At 36.2% G+C, this 24,416-nt stretch overlaps 1 protein-coding gene across 6 annotated transcripts in view; it reads left to right on the top strand.

Annotated features, from left to right (window-relative positions):
• The window catches only part of UBR3 (ubiquitin protein ligase E3 component n-recognin 3), a 239,426-nt gene that overhangs the window by 19,375 nt on the left and 195,635 nt on the right, over nt 1–24,416 (top strand). For 4 of the 6 annotated variants that reach the window (XM_059167076.1, XM_059167075.1, XM_059167074.1 and 1 more), the window contains exons 2-5: nt 9,293–9,432; nt 12,345–12,503; nt 18,520–18,663; nt 19,188–19,237. In XM_059167076.1, the coding sequence (XP_059023059.1) occupies nt 9,293–9,432; nt 12,345–12,503; nt 18,520–18,663; nt 19,188–19,237 (493 nt within the window). The remainder of the gene's footprint in view (nt 1–9,292; nt 9,433–12,344; nt 12,504–18,519; nt 18,664–19,187; nt 19,238–24,416) is intronic. The other 2 variants (XM_059167078.1, XM_059167073.1) reach the window with 1 other exon arrangement.

The following is a 24,416-nucleotide window of genomic DNA, read 5'->3' as shown; positions in this document are numbered from 1 at the left end:
AAAGTTTTCTTTGTCTTTGACTTTTGATAACTTAATTAAAATGTGTCTCAGTGTAGCTCTTTTTGGGCTCAACCTATTTAGGGACTCTAGGACTCCCTGAGTCTTAATGTCCATTTATTTCCCCAAATTTGGGATATTTCCAGCCATTATTTCTTTAAATAGACTTTTGCTCCCCTTCTCTCTTTTCTCCTTTTGTGATTCCCATTATGTGTATGTTGTTTGTGTGGTATCTTAGGAGTCCTGTACTTTTCCTCCTCTTTTCTCATTCTTTTTTTCCTTTTGCTCCTCTGACTGACCGATTTTAAATGACCTGTCTTTGTGTTCATGAATTCTTTCTTCTTGGTGAAGTCTGCTGTTGAAAAGTTATATTGAATTTTTCAGTTAAATTATATTTTTCAGCTCTAGAATTTGTTTGTGAAATGATTTTCTTCTTGAACTTACTTTATTCATGTATTTTCCTTTTATTTTTACTTGTCTATCTAGGTTTTCTTGTAGTTCATAGAACTTATTTAAGAGGATTATTCTGAATTCTTTGTCATTTAGTTCAGCTCTGTTTCTTCATGGGCAGTTATTTGGAAATTTTTTGATTTCCTTTGGAGGTGTCAGGTTTACCTCATTCTTCTTGATCCTTTTGTTCTTGTATTGGTATCTGTGCATTTGAAGAGTGGTCTCCTCTTTCAGTATTTATAGGTTCACTTTGGAAGGGAAAGATTTTCTTCAGTCAGCCCAGCCTGGGATTCTGGATGGGTCATCTGATGCTATTCACTGGCAGGCAGCATTTCCTTTCTGGGTGTTTGGTTGGGTGGGGCCTTTGCCTGTGTTCTGATGTTGAGAGGGGTCCACTGGGTTCTACTGTCAAATAAGTCTACATTCAGGTGGGGCTGTTGGCTGGGTTCTGTGATCAGACAGGGCCATTGGCTGGGTTCCATAATCTCCTCTGGTTGGGTAGAATCCATTCTGAACTCCCTTACTGGGTGTGTAGCTAGTTGAACTCTGTGCTTGGGTGGGGCCACAGGTTAGGTCCTTAATCAGGCCTGATTGGGTGGGTCCCTAGGCTGTGTTCCCTGGCCAGGTGCCAGTCTTTCCTTCCTGCTTGGTAGAATTTTATGTGTTAGCTCTGATTTTGATTTACTCTCTGATTGTTCAAACTATTGAAAAGTATTGGAGTTACAATATTTTATTATTCCTAGACTACATTTTACAGCTTATTTCTTCCACCTGGACACCATATGAAGATTCTTTCTTTGTGCCTTGAGAAAATGTTCTTATAGGTGTCATGACAAAGAGTTCCAGATTAGAAATTAGACAGTCCTGACTCTAATCCCTTGAATTACTGGGTCATATGGGTGTGCGTTTATACTTTTGATACATTTTTACAGATTGTCCTCGTATTTGGTATGTTCATTTACACTCTTTCTGTCAGTACAATGGGAATATCTACTGCTCCATCAAAAGAAATGAAATCTTGCCATTTGTGATGACGTGGATGGAACTAGAGGGTAGTAGGCTTAGCTAAATAAGTCAATAGGAGAAAGACAACTATCATATGATCTCCCTGATATGAGGAAGTGGAGATGCAATGTGGGGGGTTTAGGGGTAGGAAAAGAATGAATGAAACAAGATGGGATTGGGAGGGGGACAAACCATAAGAGACTCTTAATCGCACAAAACAAACTGAGGGTTGCTGGGGGGAGGGAGGTAGGGAGAGGGTGGTAGGGTTATGGACATTGGGGAGGGTATGTGCTATGGTGAGTGCTGTGAAGTGTGTAAACCTGGCGATTCACAGACCTGTACCCCTGGGGTTAATAATACATTATATGTTTATAAAAAAATAAAAAAAAAGAATATCCACTGCTTTAGTACCTCACCAAGATAGTATATCATAAATTTGGGTCTTTGGAGATATGATAGGTATGAAAAAATGGTCACAATATAGTTTTATTTATTCTTTGTCCTATGCATTGTTTACAGGTGTGTTATTTAATTTTCAAATTTTAAGGATTTTTAAACATATGTCTCTTATTGATTTACAGTTTAATTCTTTTGTGGTCTGTGAACATAGTTTATGTAATATCAATTTAAAGTGCTTCAGCACCATAAAGTCAATAAGATCCATATTGATTATGGATCCATAAGATTCATATCATTCTTTGATATTTCCTGCTTGTCTGTATTGAAAAGCCATCAGTAGGTCTGGGCTAATTTTAATGCTGGCGGTAAGGCTGTCTCCATTATTTGTAGGCAGTTGTGTTCTACTGAGGGAATATATAGTCAGCTTGCTGTCATAACATAATATCACAGACTGGGGCACTTAAACAACAGAAATTTATTTTTCTTGGTTCTCGTGGTTGGAAGTCCAAGATCAAGGTGTGGCAGGTTTTTTTTCTCCTGAGGCTTCTCTCCTTGGCTTGTAGATGACTGCCTTCTCCTTGTATCCTCATATGGTCTTTCCTCTGTGTACCTTTGTATTCCTCTTGTCTGTTTTTCTTCTTTTAAGGACACCACTTGTATTGCACCCTATGACCTCACTTAACCTTACTTCCTCAAAGGTCCTGTCTCCAGTTGTGGTCACAATCAGGATTGGGGCTTCAAAACATTAAAAAAAAAAAAAAAGATTTATTTAACTTTATTTTAGAGAGAGATAGAGATAGAGACAGAGTGTGTGTATAGGTGGGGAGAGGGGGAGAGGGAGAGAGAGAATCTTAAGCAGACTCCCTGCTGAGTGTAGAGCCTGATATGGGGCTTAATCTCATGACCCAGAGATCATGACCTGAGCCGAAACCAAGTGTCAGATGCTCAACTGACTGAGCCACGCAGGTGCCCCTGAGGCTTAGGGCTTCAGTGTATGAATTTTCAAGGGCCATAGTTAAGTAAGAGAAGAATGGATCCAGAGTGGGTATATTAATGTGTATGTTGATTAACGCATACAGTGTAGATCATTTGAAAAGGTATGTATGTTTGACTGTGAGTTAATAACATCCTAGTGCTGCCCCCTGGCCCCCCGCGTGCCGGAGAGGGAGAGATGTGGGGGAGAGGCAGAGGGAGAGATAGAGAATCTTATTTTCGTTTATTTATTAAAAACTTAAAAAAAAGATTTTTATTTATTCATTTGAGAGAGAGAAAGTTAGAGCACATGTAGGGGGAGAGCCAGAGGGAGAAGGAGAAACAGACTTCCTGCTGAGCTGGGAGCCTGACATGGGGCTTGATTCCAGGGCCTGGAGATGATGACCTGAGCCAAAGGCAGATGCTTAACCATCTGAGGCACCCAGGTGCCCGTTTATTTTTATTTTTTATTTATTTTCACTTTTTTTTAGAGAGAAAGAGAGTGCACCATAGCCAGATGGGCGGGCAGGCAGAGGAATAGGGAAAGAGAGAAACCCAGTCAGGCTCCATGTGCAGTGCAGAGCTCATCATGGGGTTCAATCTCACGACCCTGAGATCATGACCTGACCCAGAATCAACAGTCGGAGGCTTAACTGAGTGAGCCACCCAGGTGCCCCCTTAGTCCTTTTTCTTTCCTCCCTTCTCTCCCTTCTGGTCCCATCTGCTCCCTTCCCATCCTGTTTCCAACCCTCTCCTCCCAGAGTCCCGTAATTCTGCTTTTAGTCATTTAAACTCAGTATCAGTGGAGTTACAAGGAGAGTTTCTGGGATGCTGGGAATATTTTGTTTCTTGATCTAGTGGGTGGTTGCATATGTGTGTTGTTTGTGATACTTAATTGAGCTGCACACTTATTTTTTGGGCAATTTTCTGTCAGTTATACTTCAATTTTTAAAAGCTAAGTTAAGCTAAAATTTGGATATGTCATTTTATTGACTGTTTCTGTAGTTCTTTTCAACCTTTCTATTATTGCCCAAACATCCTGTTCACTAAGGAATGTTTCGTCTTCTTAATCATTTAAAACTATTGGATTCCAGGGTGCCTGGGTGGCTCAGTTGTTAAGCATCTGCCTTCAGCTCAGGCCACGATCGTAGGGTCCTGGGATCAAGCCTGCATTGGGCTCCCTGCCTGGCGGGAAGGCTGTTTCTCCCTCTCCCACTCCCCATGCTTGTGTTCCCTCTCTGTCAAGTAAAATAAATAAAACCTTAAGAAAACAAAACAAAACAAAGCTATTGGGTTTCTTGAAGAAAATATTTGTGATCTATGAGCTGCTGTTGTGAACACATTACTTCCTGCCTGCCTTTTTTTTTTTTTTTTTTTTTTTTTGAGCCTTACTAGTTGTTTAAAAAAGACTCTCCTTGTTCACTTGGGGGGAGATCTTTAATACCTGTTTATATACAGTTGTAATGTCAGACCCCTGGACAATATACCTACAGAGCTTTGCATGCTTAACCTAGCTCCTTCATTCATTTTGCCTAAATATCACCTTTCCAGAAAGGCCTTCCATTTCAAACCTGCTTTGAAAACCTTCCTTTCAAAAATAATTTGCTGTCAGATTATTTTTGTAGAGCTTCTTCTTCTTCTTCTTTTTTTCTTTTCTTTTTTTGTTTCTCTGTCTCTCCTTTTACCCCACTCCTCTAATAGAAAGTTAGCTCCATGAGAGCAAGGCCTTATGTTCTTGGGGCCTCAGTGCCAGGCCTGTAGTGGTTATTCGAAACGTTGTTGAAAAGCAGGTGTTATTAAATGGGTGTCTGGTTCTTTTCCATTTTTGTTCACAAGAAGTCTGGTTATTCTTTACCTAAAAGCTATTGAAGTCATTTTGGTGTTCTATTATTAGATTTAGTCTTTGTTTCCTCAAGTTTTTAGTGAACACTTGTTATGTGATATGTAAGATGCTTTAGTTCCCACACTATGTTCAACCTGGAATACAAAAACAAATTTTGTTGATCTTATCATATATTATACCCATATAGCATAGTCCTATGTTATTTAACGCTAGCTTGCAAAGCTTGGTTCTTAAATCTTTTGGCTGTTAATTTTTTCAGTCAACAGCCATCTGATATACTACTGTAATCCCAGTCTCTAGGTTGCTTAGACTACTCTTGTTCCTTGGACATAGTTCCAGGTTGCAGTTTTACTCTTTGAGGCCACTTGAAACTCTGTTCAAATTGTTCTTCACTCTCTGGCCATTAGCACTTTTGAAGTCATTTCGTTTCTACATGGAAAGTGTCTAAGAGAGCTTTCTGTGCCCTTCTTTATCTAATCCTTTCTCTTCTCCTGCTTTTCAACTGTCAGGCTTTTCATTGCATCCTTTAGTGTCTGTGTTTCCGTTCTTCTGGCATTCCTTTCATCTGTTTTTTATCCTTCATATTTATGCTTCTAGATAGTTTAATTAAATTATCATCAGTCACACAAATCAGGTTTAAAATTTTTTTAATTCTAAAACCTTTTAAAGTAGAAACATTGTCTTGATTTTGCTTAGATTTTGTGTGTCACAGCTGAAAGAAGTTCTTTAATTCACATTTACTTTTATGAAGCAGGTGCTTGAGCCAGGTGCCTTAGACCACTTGGCCTTCCTGAATACAGCCATATTTATCTTTATTTTTATTTATTTTTTTAAAAAAGATTTATTTATTTATTAGAGACAGCAAAACAGGGGAGGGGCAGAGAGTGAGGGAGAGAAGCAGATTCTGCACTGAGTGCAGAGCCTGATGTAGGACTTGATCTCATGACCCTGAGATTCTGACCTGAGCCCAAATCAGGAGTTAGACGATTAGCTGACTGAGCCACCAAGGTAAGTACCCCACCATATTTACGTTTATTATTTTATTTTATTTATTATTTTTAAAAGATTTTATTTATTTGACAGAGAGAGACAACGAGAGAGGGAACACAAATGGGGAATGGGAGAGGGAGAAGCAAGCTTCCTACTGAGTAGGGAGCCTGATGTGGGGACCCTGGATCCCAGGACCCTGGGATTGTGATGTGAGCTGAAAGCAGATGCTTAATGACTGAGCCAACCAGGCACCCCTATATTTACCTTTAAATAAAGATTTGGACCTTAAGATATATTACTTCTTAACCTGTTTCATAATATAATAGGTGTTGAAATTTGGAAGGGGCACAGAAGCAATGGAGGAGGCTGCTCAGACTGCATCTGTCTGCCTTGAGGACTGATGAAATTTGTATCTCTGCACTGTAATCTATTGATCTACCATTTGGAATTTCTACCTTAAGGATGGATAGACTGAAGCAGTGTGTGAACACTCTGAATGCTTTATTTTTTGTGTTAGTATATATTTTTCTTATGAAAGAGTTATATAACTTTCATTAGATTCTTGAGGAAGTCTATACTCATTTGCTTTTGAGCACTTTAAGTTTTTTTTTTTGTGGGGGGGGCACCTGTATCCCCTGTATCCATCTCCCAGTTTCAACAGTTAACAACTCATAATCCATCTTGGTATACTCCTGCCTCTATCAGTGTACCCCACCAGATTATTTTGAAGCAAGTCCCATACATTAAAGCATTTCATTTGTATGTATTTATATAGCCATATCTGAAAGGTAAGGCTTCATTTTTCAATGATAACCATATGCTGCTACCATTATACCTACACAAAATAATTTTTTAATATCATAAAACACCCGTGAACATTCTTACATAACCACAATGCCATTATTTCACCTAATAAAATTATCTAATGAACTATTACCCAGTTCATAATTAGATTTCCCTGGTTGTCTTAAAAAAAAAATACCTTTTTCAAGTTGGTTTGTTACAGTCTGTTCATACTATATTTATTGGGTCTGTCAAGCGTTTTTAAATCCTTCCGCCTCCTTTTTCCTCTTGTCACTGATGGTTGCAGAAATTGAGTCTGTTGCCCTATGTAATGGTCTGCATTCATGATTTGTCTGTTTGGTTTTTTGTGGTGTGTTTAACTTTTTCCTTTACGTCCTATACTTCTTATAAATGGAAGTGAGCTCTTGAGACTTGGTGTGAAATTCAGCATGTTTGGTAAGAACACTTCCTAAATGGTGCTGTGTGCTTCCCAAACATCACAGTGATGCATTTTTTTTCTTTTAAACTTCTTGTTATACTAAGATTGATAAGGATGTGACTGTCTGATCTCAAGTAGAAAATTTCCCCATAAGCCTTTCTCTAAAGCCATCAAAAAGTGGTCATTTTCTAGTTGTTCATTATTTTATTTTATTTTAAAAAAATTCTGATGGGCTCTCTGGCACTTTAGGGGATTCTTTCTTTCTTTCTCTCTCTCTCTTAAAAGATTTTATTTATTTATTTGACAGAGAAAGAGCCGGAGAGCATAGGCAGGGGGAGTGGCTAACGGAGAGGGAGAAGCAGGCTCCTTGCAGAGCAGGGAGCCGGACGCTGGCCTCCATCCCAGCACCCTGGGATCATGACTTGGGTCAAGGCAGATGCTTAAAAGACTGAGTCCCTGAGGCATCCCTCATTTTTTGTTTTAATAAAATTCATTGCTTTGGTTATTAGGGAACTTGAGCATCTTTTCTTATGTTTATTGGCCATTCAGCAGTTTTTTTTTTTCTTAAGATTTTATTTATTTATTTGACAGAGAGAAATCACAAGTAGATGGAGAGGCAGGCAGAGAGAGAGAGAGGGAAGCAGGCTCCCTGCTGAGCAGAGAGCCCGATGCGGGACTCAGTCCCAGGACCCTGAGATCATGACCTGAGCCAAAGGCAGGGGCTTAACCCACTGAACCACCCAGGCGCCCTGTGGCCAAATTTTTTTTAAAAGATTTTATTTATTTATTTCACAGACAGAGATCACAAGTAGGCAGAGAGGCAGGCAGGGAGAGGGGGAAGCAGGCTCCCCGCCAAGCAGAGAGCCCGATGCGGGGCTCTATCCAAGGACCCTGGGATCGTGTCTGGAGCTGAAGGCAGAGACCTTAACCCACTGAGCCACCCAGGCGCTCTTTGTGGTCAATTTTTATCTTACATTTATGGCTTTTGGTTTAAGGTTTTACTTACTTATGCTTTCTATAGTTTGAGGTAATGGAGGGGAAATAGTTTATTTTTTCTCGGTAACTCTTTTCACTTTTGCTGTGTATGGAGTATATTTTGTATATGGTATAAGATCAGAATAAAATTTACTTCCTGCATAAAAACCAGTTGTCCTAAAGCAGTTTACGAAAGTCTTCTTCCTACCACATAGAACTTATGCCATATTTATGATATTAAATTCACAAATTTATAGTCTCTTTCTAGACTCCTTTGTGATCTACTGATGATATTGTATTCGCACAGATTTCTAAAAAAAATATTTATTTATTTATTTGACAGACAGAGATCACAGGTGTGTGGGGGGAAGCAGGCTCCCCACTGAGCAGAGAGTCTGATGCAGGCTCGATTCCAGGACCTTGAGACCATGACCTGAGCTGAAGGCAGAGGCTTAACCCACTGAGCCACCCAGGCGCCCCCACAGATTTTTAATTATAATAGCTTTGTAATACATTTTAAGGTCTAAGTCACTGTCAGTAATCATTTTTTTCCTGAGTTTTACTGATTTTTTTCCCACACATAATGCTCTTCTATTGAAATTCAGAATTAGTTTGTGATTAGTCTCATTGTGCTTTAACTGTAATGGCATTTAGCTTGGTGGAACTGACTTTTAAAAAAATTAAATTGATTTTTCCATTTGAGAATATAGTTCTCTATTCATATCTTTTGGGTTTTTTTTTTTCGCTAAGGTAGTTTCTGCACTATTCTTACTAGTTTCTGGGGATTTTATGTTTAGGGTGGTTATTTTGTATTGACACAAGATATCTTATTTATGATTATTTGGATTGTGAATACAGAAAAGCTTGCTTCATTTTTGTTCAAGTATACCAATCATACTTTAAAATAAGTCTAAATAAGATTAGAAGGAATATATATATACTTAGGTACACTATATAAACTTTTCAAATAAGCTTTAAGTATTTCTGTCACTTACATACTCATTAATACAGTAAGTTAGAAATATTAAGGAATAGAAAATGTGAATTTTTTAGGAATTGATCAATTTCTACTTAATGATGTTTATAAAGGATGGAAGTAATAAAGTAATATGTGAAAGTTATAAATTGCAGTTAAAAAAATACTAAATCCTGTAATGAAGTTTTGGTTTTTTTTTTTTTTTTTTTTTTTTTGGTATTCTAGCTGGCACCTAACTAGTATATGGTCTTTTATTAGGAGGAAATCCTCCTCAACCACATATTTTATTTGAAGACCGATAAAAACTGTAGTGTTTTAATTTGGTACTGTAAGAATTATAGAGGAATAATAAATCAGCTTTGATACTGGCCTGCATTCATTTATGTATATATTGTATATAGAGGTAACATGTTTCTGGCAGATCAGACATCACTCTTAATTTTTTTTCTTTTTCATATTACAGGTTTTGCAAAAGGCATCAAATTAAATCAAGTTCAAATATTCCCTGTGTCCCCAAAGACTTATTGATGATGTCTGAATTTGTTCTTCCAAGATTTATTTTTTGTCTTATTCAGTACTTAAGAGAAGGCTATAATGAACCAGGTATGTTTACTTTTTGTTAGTACTCTTTTTAAGTTCCCAATTAACAGAGTTTAGCATTAATAACAAGGTGAATTTCTTCAGATATAATTTTTTTGTTTAACGTGTTTCATGAGATGACTATGAAATAGAGACTAAATAAAAACATACTTTAGTATACATCAATTATATAACCTCATAGATAACCTGTAGTTTGGGACTTTCTGCTCCTGGGATCATAGATGCTTAGGATCAAACTTACTTGGCCTTTTGTAGGTGGGGAAATAATCATTTTATGGGGTTAAAGTGATTTTATTTATAATTATATTATGATAGAACAGAATTAAGAAGTCTTGGAAATGTGTGAATTTAACTTAGAATTTTAGAAGATAAATTACTATTTCACCATCTCTCTCTCTCTTTTTTTATAGATATCTCTATGTTTTTATTCTTCTACATGTATAATAACTTAGGAGAGAGTCAAATTGCTCACTGTCCATGTTACAGGTAGAATGTATGGGAGTGAACATCATGGTATTACTGAAAAGAAAAAAGAAACATGCAAATTATAAATATTCTTGCCTTGTAAGATTAGTCCAATCTTGATTAATATACTTCAGTTAAATATTTTGGAATTAGATATTATCTGTTGTCAGTCTGACATTGTGAATTACAGATACCAGTTACTGTGGTATAAACCAAATTTATTAACTTTTTGTGATCTTTTACTTTTCTGATGATACTTGTATTTTTATCATTTAAAGGACTGCATCTTGAATTACTTTTAGAGGTTTTAAATTATTTATTTACTATAAATAATCTTAAATCCAGTTTGAAATTATGACACACATATTTATCCATCCCCCATCATTGAAGTAGAAGAAACATAGAGCATCTTCATCATTTTTAAAAGTACTATGTTACTCTCATTGTAAGCAAACACTTAAACTTCTTGTTTGTACATTTTAAGCAAAATACACAATTCCTTGTTAACAACTTTCACCTGTCTCAGAGTATATGTCTTAAAATACAGGAAGAAATATTATTTTGAGTCAGGCCCAAACTACTCTGTCTTTGGAATGAAGAAACTAGAGACCATCTGGGTTATTGGACTTGCTTTTGTGCTATTTCTCATATACTAGTTAACAGAGTATTTGGAAATTTATATTTTTTATTATGTGTCCTATTTTAAAAAAGGTAATAAATGGAAATCATTTATTATGAGAACCTTAAAACTTACAATTATTTTGATCAGAGTAATTCATATAAAAGTATATTATGTTTATTTTTTTCTTTAGGGACTTCTAATAGTTATTAATAGATAGACGACATGGGTACATAGCTTTTATTTCATTATCTGAAAATGCAAAGGAATGATGGAAGCACTTTTTTGTCTTGAGTGTCTTGAACTTAGGGTCATGAAATTTTCCTTTCTGTATTACCACTTATGCTCTACATTCATTTCTTCTTTCTGTGCAAGAAAAATTACTATATTACTTTGTGTAGAAATCACTTTAAAATTAAAGAATGGACTTGAAATCATTTAATCTGAGGTAATAGAAGCTCAGAGATTTTGTTGTTTGACAGATGCCTTGTGTTCCATTTCTCATTTCATCCTACAATCCTCAGATGAGTGTCAGAGTTCATCTAGAGCTCTTGCAAACAAAGAACAGTTGTTAATTAAATGTTTGCCATGTTACTACACAAGTCACTGGGGAGGACATAGAGATGAGTAATATACAGTGTTAGTTATCCACTGAGAAAGATAAGGTTTTTTTGGTCTGAGTCCCAGGACTCAGAGTTATCTAGAATTTCATTCACAGATCATCTTTGAACTGGGTTGTGAATTCCTTGGATGTAGGAACTAGGTCTTACTTAGTTTTGGTTCCCAGTGCCTATCAGGTAGTAGATGCTGAGTAAATGTTGAATGAAATTGATGTCCTCTTTCCTGGGAACACAGGCCCTCCATTAGCTCCCTTATATGTGTCCTTTTAGCTAATTATGTCTGAACTCTAAATCTCATTTTTCATTTCTTCAGAACCTCAGTTTCTCTGAAAGTTCTTTTATTCCCCCCTCTTAAATATTCTTTTTCAATTGCTGTACAAGTTTCTTTTCTCTTTCTTCAGCTCTACTAGGCATATCTTTTCTGGTATTTAAAAGCTATTTTAGTAAAAACATTTCTGTTTATGAAAACAGTTTTTTTTTAAGTTTTAGTTGCTATGACCTCCAGCTAGCATGAGTCTGTATTTTTAGACTATGATAGAGGATGGATTATTTGCTACACAGGTTTAAATTTAGTGCTGACATAATTTTGTTCTAATATTCTTATACTACTCTCAAAATTATTTGGTTTCTGTCTTATTTTAGCAAGTGATCTTAACTTTTTGTTATGTTTACATTTATATATCTGGAAAATATAACACCCTCAAATTGAATGCTTTTTAACTAGACTAAGTACTTAATACCTTACGAATTCATCTCTTTTTTCCATCTACTTTTTCTCAGAGGATTGAATTCCTGAGTGAGTCTGCCTTAGGCTGGTGCTGGGTGAATAACTACCTTCTCCTCCTCCTTTTTTTTTTTTTTTTTTTTTTTAAATTTTATGTATTTGAGAGAGAGTAATTGAGTGAGAGAGCATGAGAAGGGTGAGGTGGAGGGGCAGGGGTAGAGGGAGAAGCAGACTCCCTGCTGAGCAGGGAGCCTGATGTGGGGCTTGATCCGAGGACCCTGAGATCATGACCTGAGGCCAAGGCAGATGCTTAAGTGACGGAGCCACCCAGGTGCCCCAATGATAACTACCTTTTAAACCGAGTTCTTATATTAATTTTTTGATTTTAAATACTGTTACCCAGTTACTATAATTTTAAAAGAATAAAGTATGGTTATTTTTAGCAAAATATTTTAAAGTAAGTTAATTATATTATATGTTTTTTCAGCAGCTGATGTACCCTCAGAAAAAGACCTTAACAAAGTCCTTCAGCTTTTGGAACCTCAAATTTCCTTTTTAGAAGATCTAACTAAAATGGGAGGCGCCATGCGGTCTGTTCTTACTCAGGTTTTGACAAACCAACAAAACTACAAAGATCTGACTTCTGGTAAGTAAAACATCAGCATAGAAGAAAGTTAAAATTTACTTATGTCACTGTAATCATAAGAAATTGTGTATTTTCAAACTTAAGTGTAAAATATAGATTTTTTTTTCATAGAATGCTAAAGGTGGAAGTTATTAAAAGTACTTTTTATTTTATGGATGAAGAAACTGAGTCCCAGAAAAATTAAATGATCAGTTCAAGGCCTCACAAGTAGCTTACTTTGGAGTTAGCACTAGAATCCAGGTCTCCTCTAAGTTTTGGTGTGATATATTCATAATCTTATTCCACCTCCCCTTCCCCAAACAGTAACAAAAACTACTTCTGTGTCTTTATTTTTGGTATTCTCTATTTTTGGGATGTGTATGGCATAGGATTTTGTAATAATGTAGAATTTAAGTTACAAAACTTGGAATTGTTGAGTATGTTTGTATATGATACACTGTTATATAAAATGCTTTAGTTTAAAACTCTTCAGGTTAGCTCAGCTTTATATGGTACAATAAATACTTTAAATAGCATTATTTTTGCTGGTTCCTGAACAACATATTTTAAAAATTGAAGTTTGTGTTTTCTTTGGAGTGGTAAAATTTTCATGTGAATTGTGAACCGTATGTTATTCAAAGATCGTCTTATCTGACATTTATTTTTTTCAGCAAATACTTATTAAACACCTACTATGTACTTGGTTTGGGGCTAGGTACTAGAGTTTGGGGTATGGAATGCAAGTAGTAAAGTAGGTAATCCTGTCCCTGCCCTTATAAAGCTTAAGGTCTAGTGAGTGAGATGGCATTAATACAACTCCCAAACCAAAAAAATTATGTAATTTATAAACATGTCGCAAATGATATGAAAGGGTAGGGCAAGTGTTTGTAAAAGGGAGACTTGATTTCACTGATGGGGAAGATGGGGGAAATCTTCACTGAGGAAGTGATATTTAAAGTAAAACTTAATAGTTGAGAGAAAGTCATTTAGCTATAGGGTGAGGGAAATTAGGTGGTAATGGGATGGGGTTGTATTCAAGGTAGAGGACATCTGCTTTTGACTCTTGGGCTAGCCTGTCTATCATAAACAACATAAAACTGGAACAGTGTGAAGCAGCTGTTATTAGGCATTGGACAGAAGGTGACTCAAGACTGTAAATCTTTGAGAGAACAGAAAAGCATGAGATGAACCCCATGATTGCTATGAATCTCTGTCTAGGGATACCTTCCTGACTGCAGTGCAGTGAGCTGGCATTGAAGCAGTGTGGTGGCCCACCTGAGCTAAGGAGATAGAGATCACAGTTTAGGACATCTGAAACAGTTGGAAACTGGCATCTTTGGGGTATAATACCAAGAGGCAGTGCTTTCAGGGGTCTGAGGTTCTGAGGTTCACATGTACAAGATGAGACTGCCTCAGGCTTATTAGAGACTGACTGCTGTAGGGTTAAGAGCAGAATAGAGATAGAAGTGGTAAAGCAGTTTCCAAAGACATTGGAGTGTCAGCCCAACCAGACTGGAGAGAACTTGTTAATACCACAGGCATCTAGTTGAGACACAGTTTAGAGATTATTCCTGTCAATTTAGAGGGCCTTTTGAGAACGTTAGGCTTTCTAAAGACCTGCCCTTATTTATTTATTTTTTTTAATTTAAAAAATTTCTTTTTAATTTTTAGAGCATGGGATATAGAGAATAAGGCAGGGGGGAAGGGCAGAGGGAGAGAGAGAGAGAGACAGAATCCCAAGCAGACTCCATGCCCAGTGTGGAGCCCGACATGGGGCTTACTTCTACACTCTGAGATCATGACCTGAGCTGAAATCAGGAGGGGATGCCTAACCAACTGAGCCACCCAGGAGCCCCTACAGACATACCCTTTATAAACCTTTACTAAACCTTTGTGAGTTTTTTGGTGATCAGGCTATTGATTGAATGGTCTTCTAGAATTAAAATTAGTACTCTTCAAGGGAAGATAATAGAATTCAGCATCTTCTATAATGTGTCATTAGAATGTCCAGCATACAATACAAGCTACTAAACATGCAGGAAAATAAGAAATTATGCCCTATAACAAAGAAATAGGGCTGCGAATAGAAATTAACGTTGAAATGGACCATATGTTGGATTTAGCAGATAAGGACATTAAGGCAACTATTAGACGGGCACCTGGGTAGCTCAGTTGGTTTAACGTCCGACTCTTGATTTTTGGCTCAGGTCACAATCTCAGCGTTGTAAGATTGATCTCCATATGGGGCTCCGTGTTGGGCATGGAGCCTGCTTAAGATTCTCTTTCTCCCTCTCCCTCTGTCCACCCCCTACTCTCTCCCTCTCTTAAAAACATAAAAAAATTTAAAAAAGCAGCTATTATAAATATGTTCAAGAAATTAAAGGAGGATCTGTTCAAATAATTAAAAGTAAATATGATGTTAATGAGTGAAGACATAAAGAATCTTAGCAAAGAGGGGTGCCTGTGTGGCTCAGTGGGTTAAGCCTCTGCCTTCGGCTCAGGTCATGATCTCAGGGTCCTCTGATCAAGCCCCAAATCAGGCTCTCTGCTCAGCAGGTAGTCTGTTTCCCTCTCTCTCTCTGCCTTCTGCTTTGCCTACTTGTGATCTCTCTCTCTCTCTGTGTCAAATAAATAAATAAAATCTTAAAAAAAAATCTTAGCAAAGAAATAAAAACAATAAAAAATATAAATAAATAAATAAAATAAAAAAAATAAATAAAATTCTAGAACTGAAAGTTAGCACTGAGTGCAGAAATTAAATTGAAAAAAAAGTACTGAATGGGCTTAGCAGCAGATTGGAGAGGGTAGAAGAAAGACTTAATGAATTTGAAGACAGATTAATAGATTATTCAGTCTAGGGGCACCTGGGTGGCTGGGTTTGAGCCCTGCGTCGGGAGAGGTCCCCGCTCAGAGGGGAGTGTGCTTCTCCTGCTGCCCCTTACCCTGCTGTGCTCTCTCTCTCTCTCAAATAAGGAAAATCTTTAAAAAAAAAATAGATTATTCAGTCTCGAGAACAGAGAGAAAATGCAACAGAGTCTTAGGGATCTGTTAGAATCAGATGATCTAAAGTGCCTGTAATTGGAATCCCAGGAGGACATGAGAGTATGAATGTGGCAGAAAAGAAACATTTGAAAAAATCATGACTAAAATTCCCCAAATTGGATGAAAAACATTGACTTATAGATACAAGATGCCTAATGAGCCCCAAGTGGAATAACTATAAAGAATATCAGTCACACCTAGACACTTACTAGAGTCTGTGTTGAAATACTTATGGGTGAGAATGAGCTTACTTTTTAAAAAAGGGACTAAAAAATGGTGTAGTGTTGAAATGAATGTAAAGAGATAGTGGCACAAATAAGGTTACCACATTAGGGCTAGATCCAGGGCAGTCATGAACCATGTGATATTTTATATCTTATCCTGAGTGTATTGGGAAGTCATGGAAATATTTTAAGAGTGACATGATCAGATATGTGTTTTAAAAAGATGACTTGTGATTTTGCCAAAAATAGATTGGAAGGGGCAGAAATAGAAAAACTCAACTGCAGCTTAGGATAAAGATGATGGTAGCTTGTATTTCAATTTTGGTGAAAGCTGGAGAAAGATCAAGTTATAGCTGGTGGTCCGTTATTTCTTCAAACCTTATTTAGGAACTCAACTGTTGTAGAAGAAAGCAGCAAGTTGTTCTTAATCATTGTAAGAATGTATACCTTAGGAATGATTTATGGTAATTGTCTTATTTCTACAATTCTTTTATAATTATTTCTTGAAGTAAACAACACAACAGAAATCCTTGGCTGACTTTTAGTGATGGAAATCACATTAAATTTTGGTTCAGAAGTTTAAAATTTATAGGCTTCCGTACTTGTAATTACTGCTTGTTTATTCACTGGCTAGCGATGTTTTTAAGCCTCTCTTTCTTTACCCCCCCCCCTTTTTTTAAAGATTTTATTTATTTGTGAGAGAGAGAGAGAGAGAGAGAAAGCGAGAAAGAGCATGAGCAAGAGAAGGGGGAGGGGCAGAAGGAGAAGCAGGCTCCCTGCTATCAGGGAGCCCATACAGGGCTTGATCCCAGGGCTGTGGGATCATGACCTGAGCCGAAGGGAGATGCTTAACTGACTGAGCCACCGAGGTGCCCCTCCATTTCTTTACTTTTAAAAATGTTAATTACAGGGGTGCCTGGGTGGCTCAGTCAGTTAAGCATCTGACTCTTGATTTTGGCTCAGGTTATGATCTCAAGGTCATGAGATTGAGCCCTGTGTTGGGTTCTGTGCTGGGTTTGGAGCCTGGTTAAGATTCTTTCCTTCCCTCTGCCACTACCCCTCCTCTAAAAAAAAAAATGGTCATTATACATTCATTTTTCTCAGCCTTGTTGTGAGGGTAAATGAAATATATTTTGTCATTTAAAAAGTAGTATAAATTTCATCTATCATGATTGAGATAAATACGTGGCTTTTATTACTCAGGAGACATTTAGTAATTTCTTATATAGGATGCATAGAAGGTCTTTATTCTTTATAAACCATGTGTAATTTTTTTTTAAACTAAGCATAACTGTATTTGGTATTAGACTTGAAGGATGGATATATTCCTGACTGTTTAATGAGCACTAGAGTGTTGTTGTTTTTTTTTTAAACCAGCCCAGAAAGACATATTTATTTATTTATTTATTTTAAAAAAGATTTTATTTATTTATTTGACAGAGAGAAATCACAAGTAACACTGAGAGGCAGGCAGAGAGAGAGAAGGAAGCAGGCTCCCTGCTGAACAAAGAGCCCAATGCGGGACTTGATCCCAGGACCCTGAGATCATGACCCGAGCCGAAGGCAGCAGCTCAACCCACTGAGCCACCCAGGCGCCCAGAAAGACATATTTAAAAAACAAACTGTTCTATTGCAGTTATTAGGCTGGTAAAGGAAGGAAATACAGAAAAGCTCAACAGATATTAAAGAAGTTCACTTACATATTTTTATAATTGGAGAGCTTGAGATTTTAATTTAAGATACATAATTTGCCTAGGAGGTATCAAATGCCATGGTAATTTGGCTTTCAGACAGAGTAATTTTTTACTTTTTAAGAATTCTCAGAGTTTCAAAAGAAATTTTGAAATAGTAAAAGAAATAAAATTTCTTTTATATCATTCTATTCTCTATTTTTTTAAAAAGATTTTATTTATTTATTTGACAGACAGAGATCACAAGTAGGCAGAGAGGCAGGCAGAGAGAGAGGAAGGGAAGCAGTCTCCCCGCTGAGCAGAGAGCCCGATGGAGCCCTAGGCTCCATCCTAGGATCCTGGGATCATGACCTGAGCCAAAGGCAGAGGTTTTAACCCACTGAGCCACCCAGGTGCCCCTATTCTCTATAAATATGTTTAAAAAAATACAAAAATTGGCAACAATTAATAAACTGCCATTTTAAAGTGAAAGTTCTAGGATTATGTAATTATAGAACCTAAGCTTTTTAATACTTTTTTTTAGAATAAGTTTTTGCTGATATTTCTGTAGAAATTATATTTAATTCTTTAAATATGATGGACAGTTTGATAACGTGGGAATTAGGAGTAATCTCAGTTATAATATTTGAAAATTCCACTCAGACATTATTTTATCCAGGAAGCGTTTCCTAAGTATTTTGCTTTGGATCTAGCTGCACGGTATTATGAGATCAGATTGTCAAACCACATGGTGGAAGTCTGCTATACAATTGTCACTTACCATACTATTTACCTTTCTCTACCATGATTTTTCAAGTTTCTTGAAGGCAGGAAATAATATACCCTTGTTAATCTTTGCACCTCCTGTGACTTGCAGGTAATCTGCCATATTTTAGATATTCAGTTTCATAGTAGATTTTATTATTCATTATAAACATGCTCTGCAATATTGTGTGAAGCTGTTTTATATTCATTCTAGGGTTCTCCTGCCATTATAATATTTAGCTATTTTATATATGTTCTGTATTAATTGCTGAGATTGGTTTATTTATATTTTGAATAGAATATTTTTTCTGATTTTAAGTTTGTTTTAAATATTAGGTCTTGGAGAAAATGCTTGTGCAAAGAAAAGTCATGAAAAGTACCTTATAGCTTTGAAGAGCTCTGGACTTACATATCCTGAGGATAAGCTTGTATATGGTATACAGGAGCAGTCAGCTGGCACTAGCACTCTGGCAGTTCAAGGTTTGTCAGTTTAATTGGAACAGTGATAACTTTTCTGTATTGAAACAAAAAGACCCTCAAACTTGACTAATTATTAAAGAAATTATATAATATGTCATTCTCTTTAAGGAAAGTAGTAAAAATATAGAAGCAAGAAAGAATATATTAGCATTTTTCTTAAATGGAGTTTGGTTAGCTTATTAAGGTTCTGTTTCTAACTCATGAAAAGCATTGCTATTAAACAATAGCTCAAAACTTTTGTATTTCAATATTTTAATAAACCATGGTTTAAAACTAAGAAGAAAGAGATCCTTCTGAAAAACCATTTGTGATGATTAAATGTGGATAATAACTAGAGATTTTCTTTGAAGTGTAAATCTGTTAGACCTGAATTTATTAAAGATAAATGTTGAACCTCTGCCAAGATATATATTAGAATGAGATGTCTTAAGGTAATAAAACTTGGCTTTTTGTTTATGTGTCAAAATAATTTTAAAGTGACGCAATATGTAACAATTATGAAGTAAACTTTTTCTTCTCCAAAGGTTTTGCAGGTGCAACAGGAACATTGGGACAACTAGATTCTTCAGATGAGGTGAGATTTAAAACTAATTGAAAATAGAATTTAAAGTTATAGAACTATACAGAATTGTGGATATTATCTAGCTTAAATTCCTCATTTTGTGGACACGGAAGCCTAGAGTGGAATAAGTTAGCCAAGATTATAGTTATTAGATTTTTACTTCTTTATAATTTATCTCTTTCTTCACAGTTTAGAAATGGGAGATAGAAAGAGATAGAGATCTTTCCTTAGGCAGATATCCCTAAATTGACCCAAACTGTCAAATATATAAGGAAATTGTTTTAAGAAATTTAGCTAAGTCTGCAACAATGTATTAAAAGAATATAAAAGGTAACTGCTTTTCTAATTTCATAAGTTACACCTTATATGTTATACCTTATTTAAAAAAGCAGTGTACTGGGAAATAGACTGTCAGTTTGAAATTTTAACTTTTATAGTATTTATTAGCCAAATAATAGTGTTTATTAAATACTTCTGATAAATCCTTTATAGCATTCTTATATTTTATTAGCATACAATTTATAAGGGAGAATTTTTTTTTTTTACATCTGTGTAAAATTTTTTTTTTTTTTTTTTTTTTTACATCTTATGAAGTGTAGATTCCTTTTTTTGGTCAAATTTAGTGATTAAAAATTTAAAAAACCAAATTGTATTATATTTAAATATACTATTTTAATGTAACTTTTTCTTTGAAAAACCATTTTAATTTGATACTATCACATGAAGTAAGCAAGATATCCTCTTTTGGAAAATAATGATTTTTGTTATTGGTGTCTCATAATTGACTTAATGCCTTATCATTTAAACTTCCTAGTAGTATTTTTCTCCCTCTAAAAAGGCTCCCACAAAATGCAACATTTTCTGGAGTCTCTTATTGGACACACAGTTTTAAAGAGTTTTCAACAAATTGGAGAGGAAGTTTCATATGCTGTTTACAAGTTTGACCCTGGAATTTGAGTGCCTGGGTTTGAAACTGGCTCCTGTACCAATTAGTAGTGTGATTTGGGGCAAGTGTCTTAACTTCTCCATGCCTAAATTTCCTCTTCTGCAAAATGGAAGTAATAAAAATATTTTTGCCTGGGGTTATTGTGAGGATTGAATGAGTTCATATATGAAAGCACTGAGAGCTTAGTGTCTAGCATATTGTAAGCACTAAATATGTGTCTGTAAAATAAAATAAAATCTTTTAAAAAATTTAATTTTTAGGGGCACCTGGGTGGCTCAGTGGGTTGAGCCACTGCCTTCAGCTCAGGTCATGATCTCAGAGTTCTGGGATCGAGCCCCGCATCGGGCTCTCTGCTCAGCAGGGAGCCTGCTTCCTCTTCTCTCTCTGCCTGCCTCTCTGCCTGCTTGTGATCTCTCTCTGTCAAATAAATAAATAAAATCTTTAAAAAATTAATTTTTAAAAATCATTTAAAAATACTGTAAATGGTTAGCTAAAACTTTTTCTTTTTTTTCTTTTTCTTTTTTTTTTTTATTTGACAGAGATCACAAGTAGGCAGAGAGAGAGGAAGGGAAGTAGGCTCCCCGCTGAGCAGAGCCTGATGCGGGGCTCAATCCCAGGATCCTGGGATCATGACCTGAGCCGAAGGCAGAGGCTTTAGCCCACCGAGCCACCCAGGCACCCAACTTTTGCTTTTTTTAACTTCAAAGAGTTACAAACAATTTTGCTAGAATGACAAATGGGAAAAAAATTACTGGTAGTTAAAAAATCAAATAGACTTTAAAAAATACATATAAACATTATTCATTTGAACTAAAATAGTATTCCATTTCGAAGCTAGGGGAGGGGAGTGATGGAGGTAAGAATACTAATTCTTCATATGTCAAAGAAAGAAGAAATAAGAAGGGATTAGATAATAGGCATGTAGTTTTGCTTTATTTTTTTAAGATTTATTTATTTATTTTAGAGTGCACATGTGTGAATGGGGGGTGTGGGGAAGGGCAGAGTATCCTCAAGCAGACTCCCCACTGAGGGTGAAGACTAACATGGGGCTTTGATCCCAGGACCCTGAGATCATGAGTTGAGCCGAAATCAAAGCTGCACACTTAACCAGTTGACTGAGCCACCCGGGTGCCCCTAGACATTTTTTTAAAAGAAGATTTTACTTAATATATTTTGAGAGAGAAGGAGTGGGAGATAGAACAGGGGAGGGGCAGAAGGGGGAGAGAGAGAGAGTCTCAAGCAGACTCCACACCAACCACTGAGCCTGACTTAGAACTTGAGCTCACAACTGTGACATCATGACCTGAGCTGAAATCAAGAGTCAAATGCTTAACCGACTTGAGTCACCCAGGGACCGCTAGACATGTGTTTTTAGTGACTTATTCTGCTTTATTATTTCTTTTTTTTAGGAGAGAGAGAGCAGGTGAGCTGAGGGGATGTGGACAGAGGGAGAGGGCGAAAGAATCTTACTCAGGCCCCATGCCCAGTGCAGAGCCCAATGTAGGACTTGATCTTATGACACTGAGATCATGACCTGAGCCAAAGTTAAGAGTGGGTGGCTTTACTGATTGAGCCATCTAGGCACCTCTATTCTGCTTTCTTTAAGGGCATTTTGTGGAGAAGCAGAATGTCCTGTCGAGAAGATGAGATCTATGAAGACTTAGAAGTTGTATATAAGTGGGTACATGAGCACATTTTTGTTTAAAGCCAGCCGACAGGAAAGGGGCCTGTATGTATCATCAGTAGTAACTGTAGAAGATTATTTCATAATAAAATGGTTTAGTGATGTTACAGGACATTTTTAAAGATAATCTAAACATCTAGATATGATCTAGAACAATAAAAGTCTATAGTTAATGTTTGTTTATATGATACATTAGAACTTTCATACTGTTTTAGCGTACATGGCATTATGGATCTAATAAGAATTCTACTTTATTTTCATGAATTGAATCTGATTTCTGGGCATATAGAAAGCTGATATTCAACATAGATACTTTCTTCTCTGTCTAGGAAAGAACTAACAGTCATTTTTGTCTTGGCCTAAACTCTGAATTACCTTTTAAGTTGCCATGAATTTTATGGTAGGGTGCCAGAAGGAAATCCTTTTTTTTAAAGAAAATGGTATTTATTTATTTATTTAGAGCGTGAGCTGGGGGGAGGGGATAGAGGGAGTGGGAGAGAGAAGCTCAAGCAGACTTCATGCTGAGTGCAGAGCCTGATGTGGGTTTGATCTCATGACCTTGAGGTCATGACCTGAGCCAAAGCTAAGAGTCGGACACTCAACTGACTGAACCACTCAAGCATTCCTAGCTGGAAATCCTTTTGTGTTTGTTGGAGAGAGAAGTAATTTCTGGGTGGATATCAGAGGATTTGAAATATGGCTTTTCTTTCTTTATTACCATTGCTTCTAATCTGTCCTTATATCTTTTCTTCTGTTCTGTCTGTTCATTCCTCTGGGATTCTTTGTTTCAGCAACTTTTGTGTATAATGTTTTATATAATAATTTGTCCCTTAATTATGATTATGCCTCAGTGTGACTATCATCTTAAAAACTGGGTGGTGACAAATTCAAATATTCATTTCATCTATCCTCAAAATTTTATTTATTTAAAAGTACTTTTTATAGTTTATATATTTATTATATTTTCTAGTTGGGATAAAAATGGGGTCATTTTGGCATTTGAAAACTTGAGAATTTGAAGTAGAGTTGTTTAGCTGGAAGTGGATTGAAGAGATATCTATTTTATTTTTTTAAGATTTTACTTATTTGAGAGAGACAAAGAGAGCAAGAGAGAGTGAGAGAGAGACAGAGATCATGAATTGGGAGGGGGCAGAGGAAAAGGGAGAAATAGGCTCCTCACTGAGCTGGGGGCTCAACATATGGCTCGACATGGGGCTTGCTCCCAGGGCACCTGAGCTGAAGGCAGATGCTTAACTGACTGAACCACCCAAGTACCCCTACTTTAGTTTTTCTTTAAGAGAAGCTTGAGCTTTAAAGTTGGACAGACCTCAGTTTGAATTTTGTCTCATAATTATATCACTTTGTTTTTTGCCAGTCATTTAACTTCTGAATATCCATTTTCTCTTGGAAAAGTGATGAGAATTCTGTTAGGATTAAATTCGATAACATAAAGTACCACAGATAAGACACAGATTAGACTCTAGATAAATGTTTTTGTCCTAGTACTTTTATGTGAGGAGTGATTCAAGTATTTGAATTTTTAGCTATTGTGGGTCATAATATACACATTTCTACTCATCTTTACAGAGGAAATAATTTACTAAAGCATGTTTTAAAACAATGAAGTTGATTAAAAAAAAAAAGATTTTATTTATTTATTTGACAGAGATCACAAGTAGGCAGAGAGGCAGGCAGAGAGAGGAGGAAACAGGCTCCCTGCTGAGCAAAGAGCTTGATGCCGGGCTCATTCTCCATCCTAGGACCCTGGATCATGACCTGAGCCAAAGGCAGAGACTTTAACCCACTGAATCACTAGGCGCCCCAGTGAAGGTCATTTTTAAAAATTTAATTGAAATATTACCTAAGTAATGCACAAACAGATTGTAGTTGTTTTGCCAAACAGTTCAGATTAAATAAAAGTCCCCTCTCTACCCTTCCTAATACCAGCTCTTCTTTGGGTAACTACAGTTAATAGTTTGGATGTCTTTGACAGATCCTCTTCTATGGAGTTTAATAACTGTGTGTTTATAGAAATGCATTGTGTGTGTGTGTGTGTTTGAAAAAATAAAAAATATTATGCCGGTTTGTGTCCTTTCATTTACTCCATAATGTACTGTGCATATTCATCTTTGTCAGTACTCTTTTCTTTTCATTTGCTATGTAGTATTCTGAAATATGAATTAAACTACAGCTTATCCAATCATGTCCTTAATTTGCAGTTTTTTATGACAAGATACAGTGCTTACATTTCTTTTCTTGCAGGTGTGCGAATAGTTCTCTAAGATGTGGAACTGCTAGGTCACAAAGTATGCACATCTTATATTTTAATAGATTGATTTCTTTCTGATTATAAAATCACACACATATTTAAAATGAAAAGTATGGAAAAGTATAAAAATAAGACCAATTACCTATGGCCAGTCCTAAAGGGTTTTTAATGATAAAGGGAGGAAATTTTCTATTTTAAGATTGTGATCATGTTTGTTTGTTTTTTTTTTAAAGATTTTTATTTATTTGGAATGCCTAGGTGGCTTAGTTGATTAAGCGGCTGCCTTCAGCTC

Source organism: Mustela lutreola, chromosome 3, assembly GCF_030435805.1.
Source record: "Mustela lutreola isolate mMusLut2 chromosome 3, mMusLut2.pri, whole genome shotgun sequence".
Classification (NCBI taxonomy): Eukaryota; Metazoa; Chordata; class Mammalia; order Carnivora; family Mustelidae; genus Mustela; species Mustela lutreola.
The sequence above is the reverse complement of the archived record's forward strand: the minus strand, read 5'-3'. Positions and strand labels throughout refer to the sequence as shown.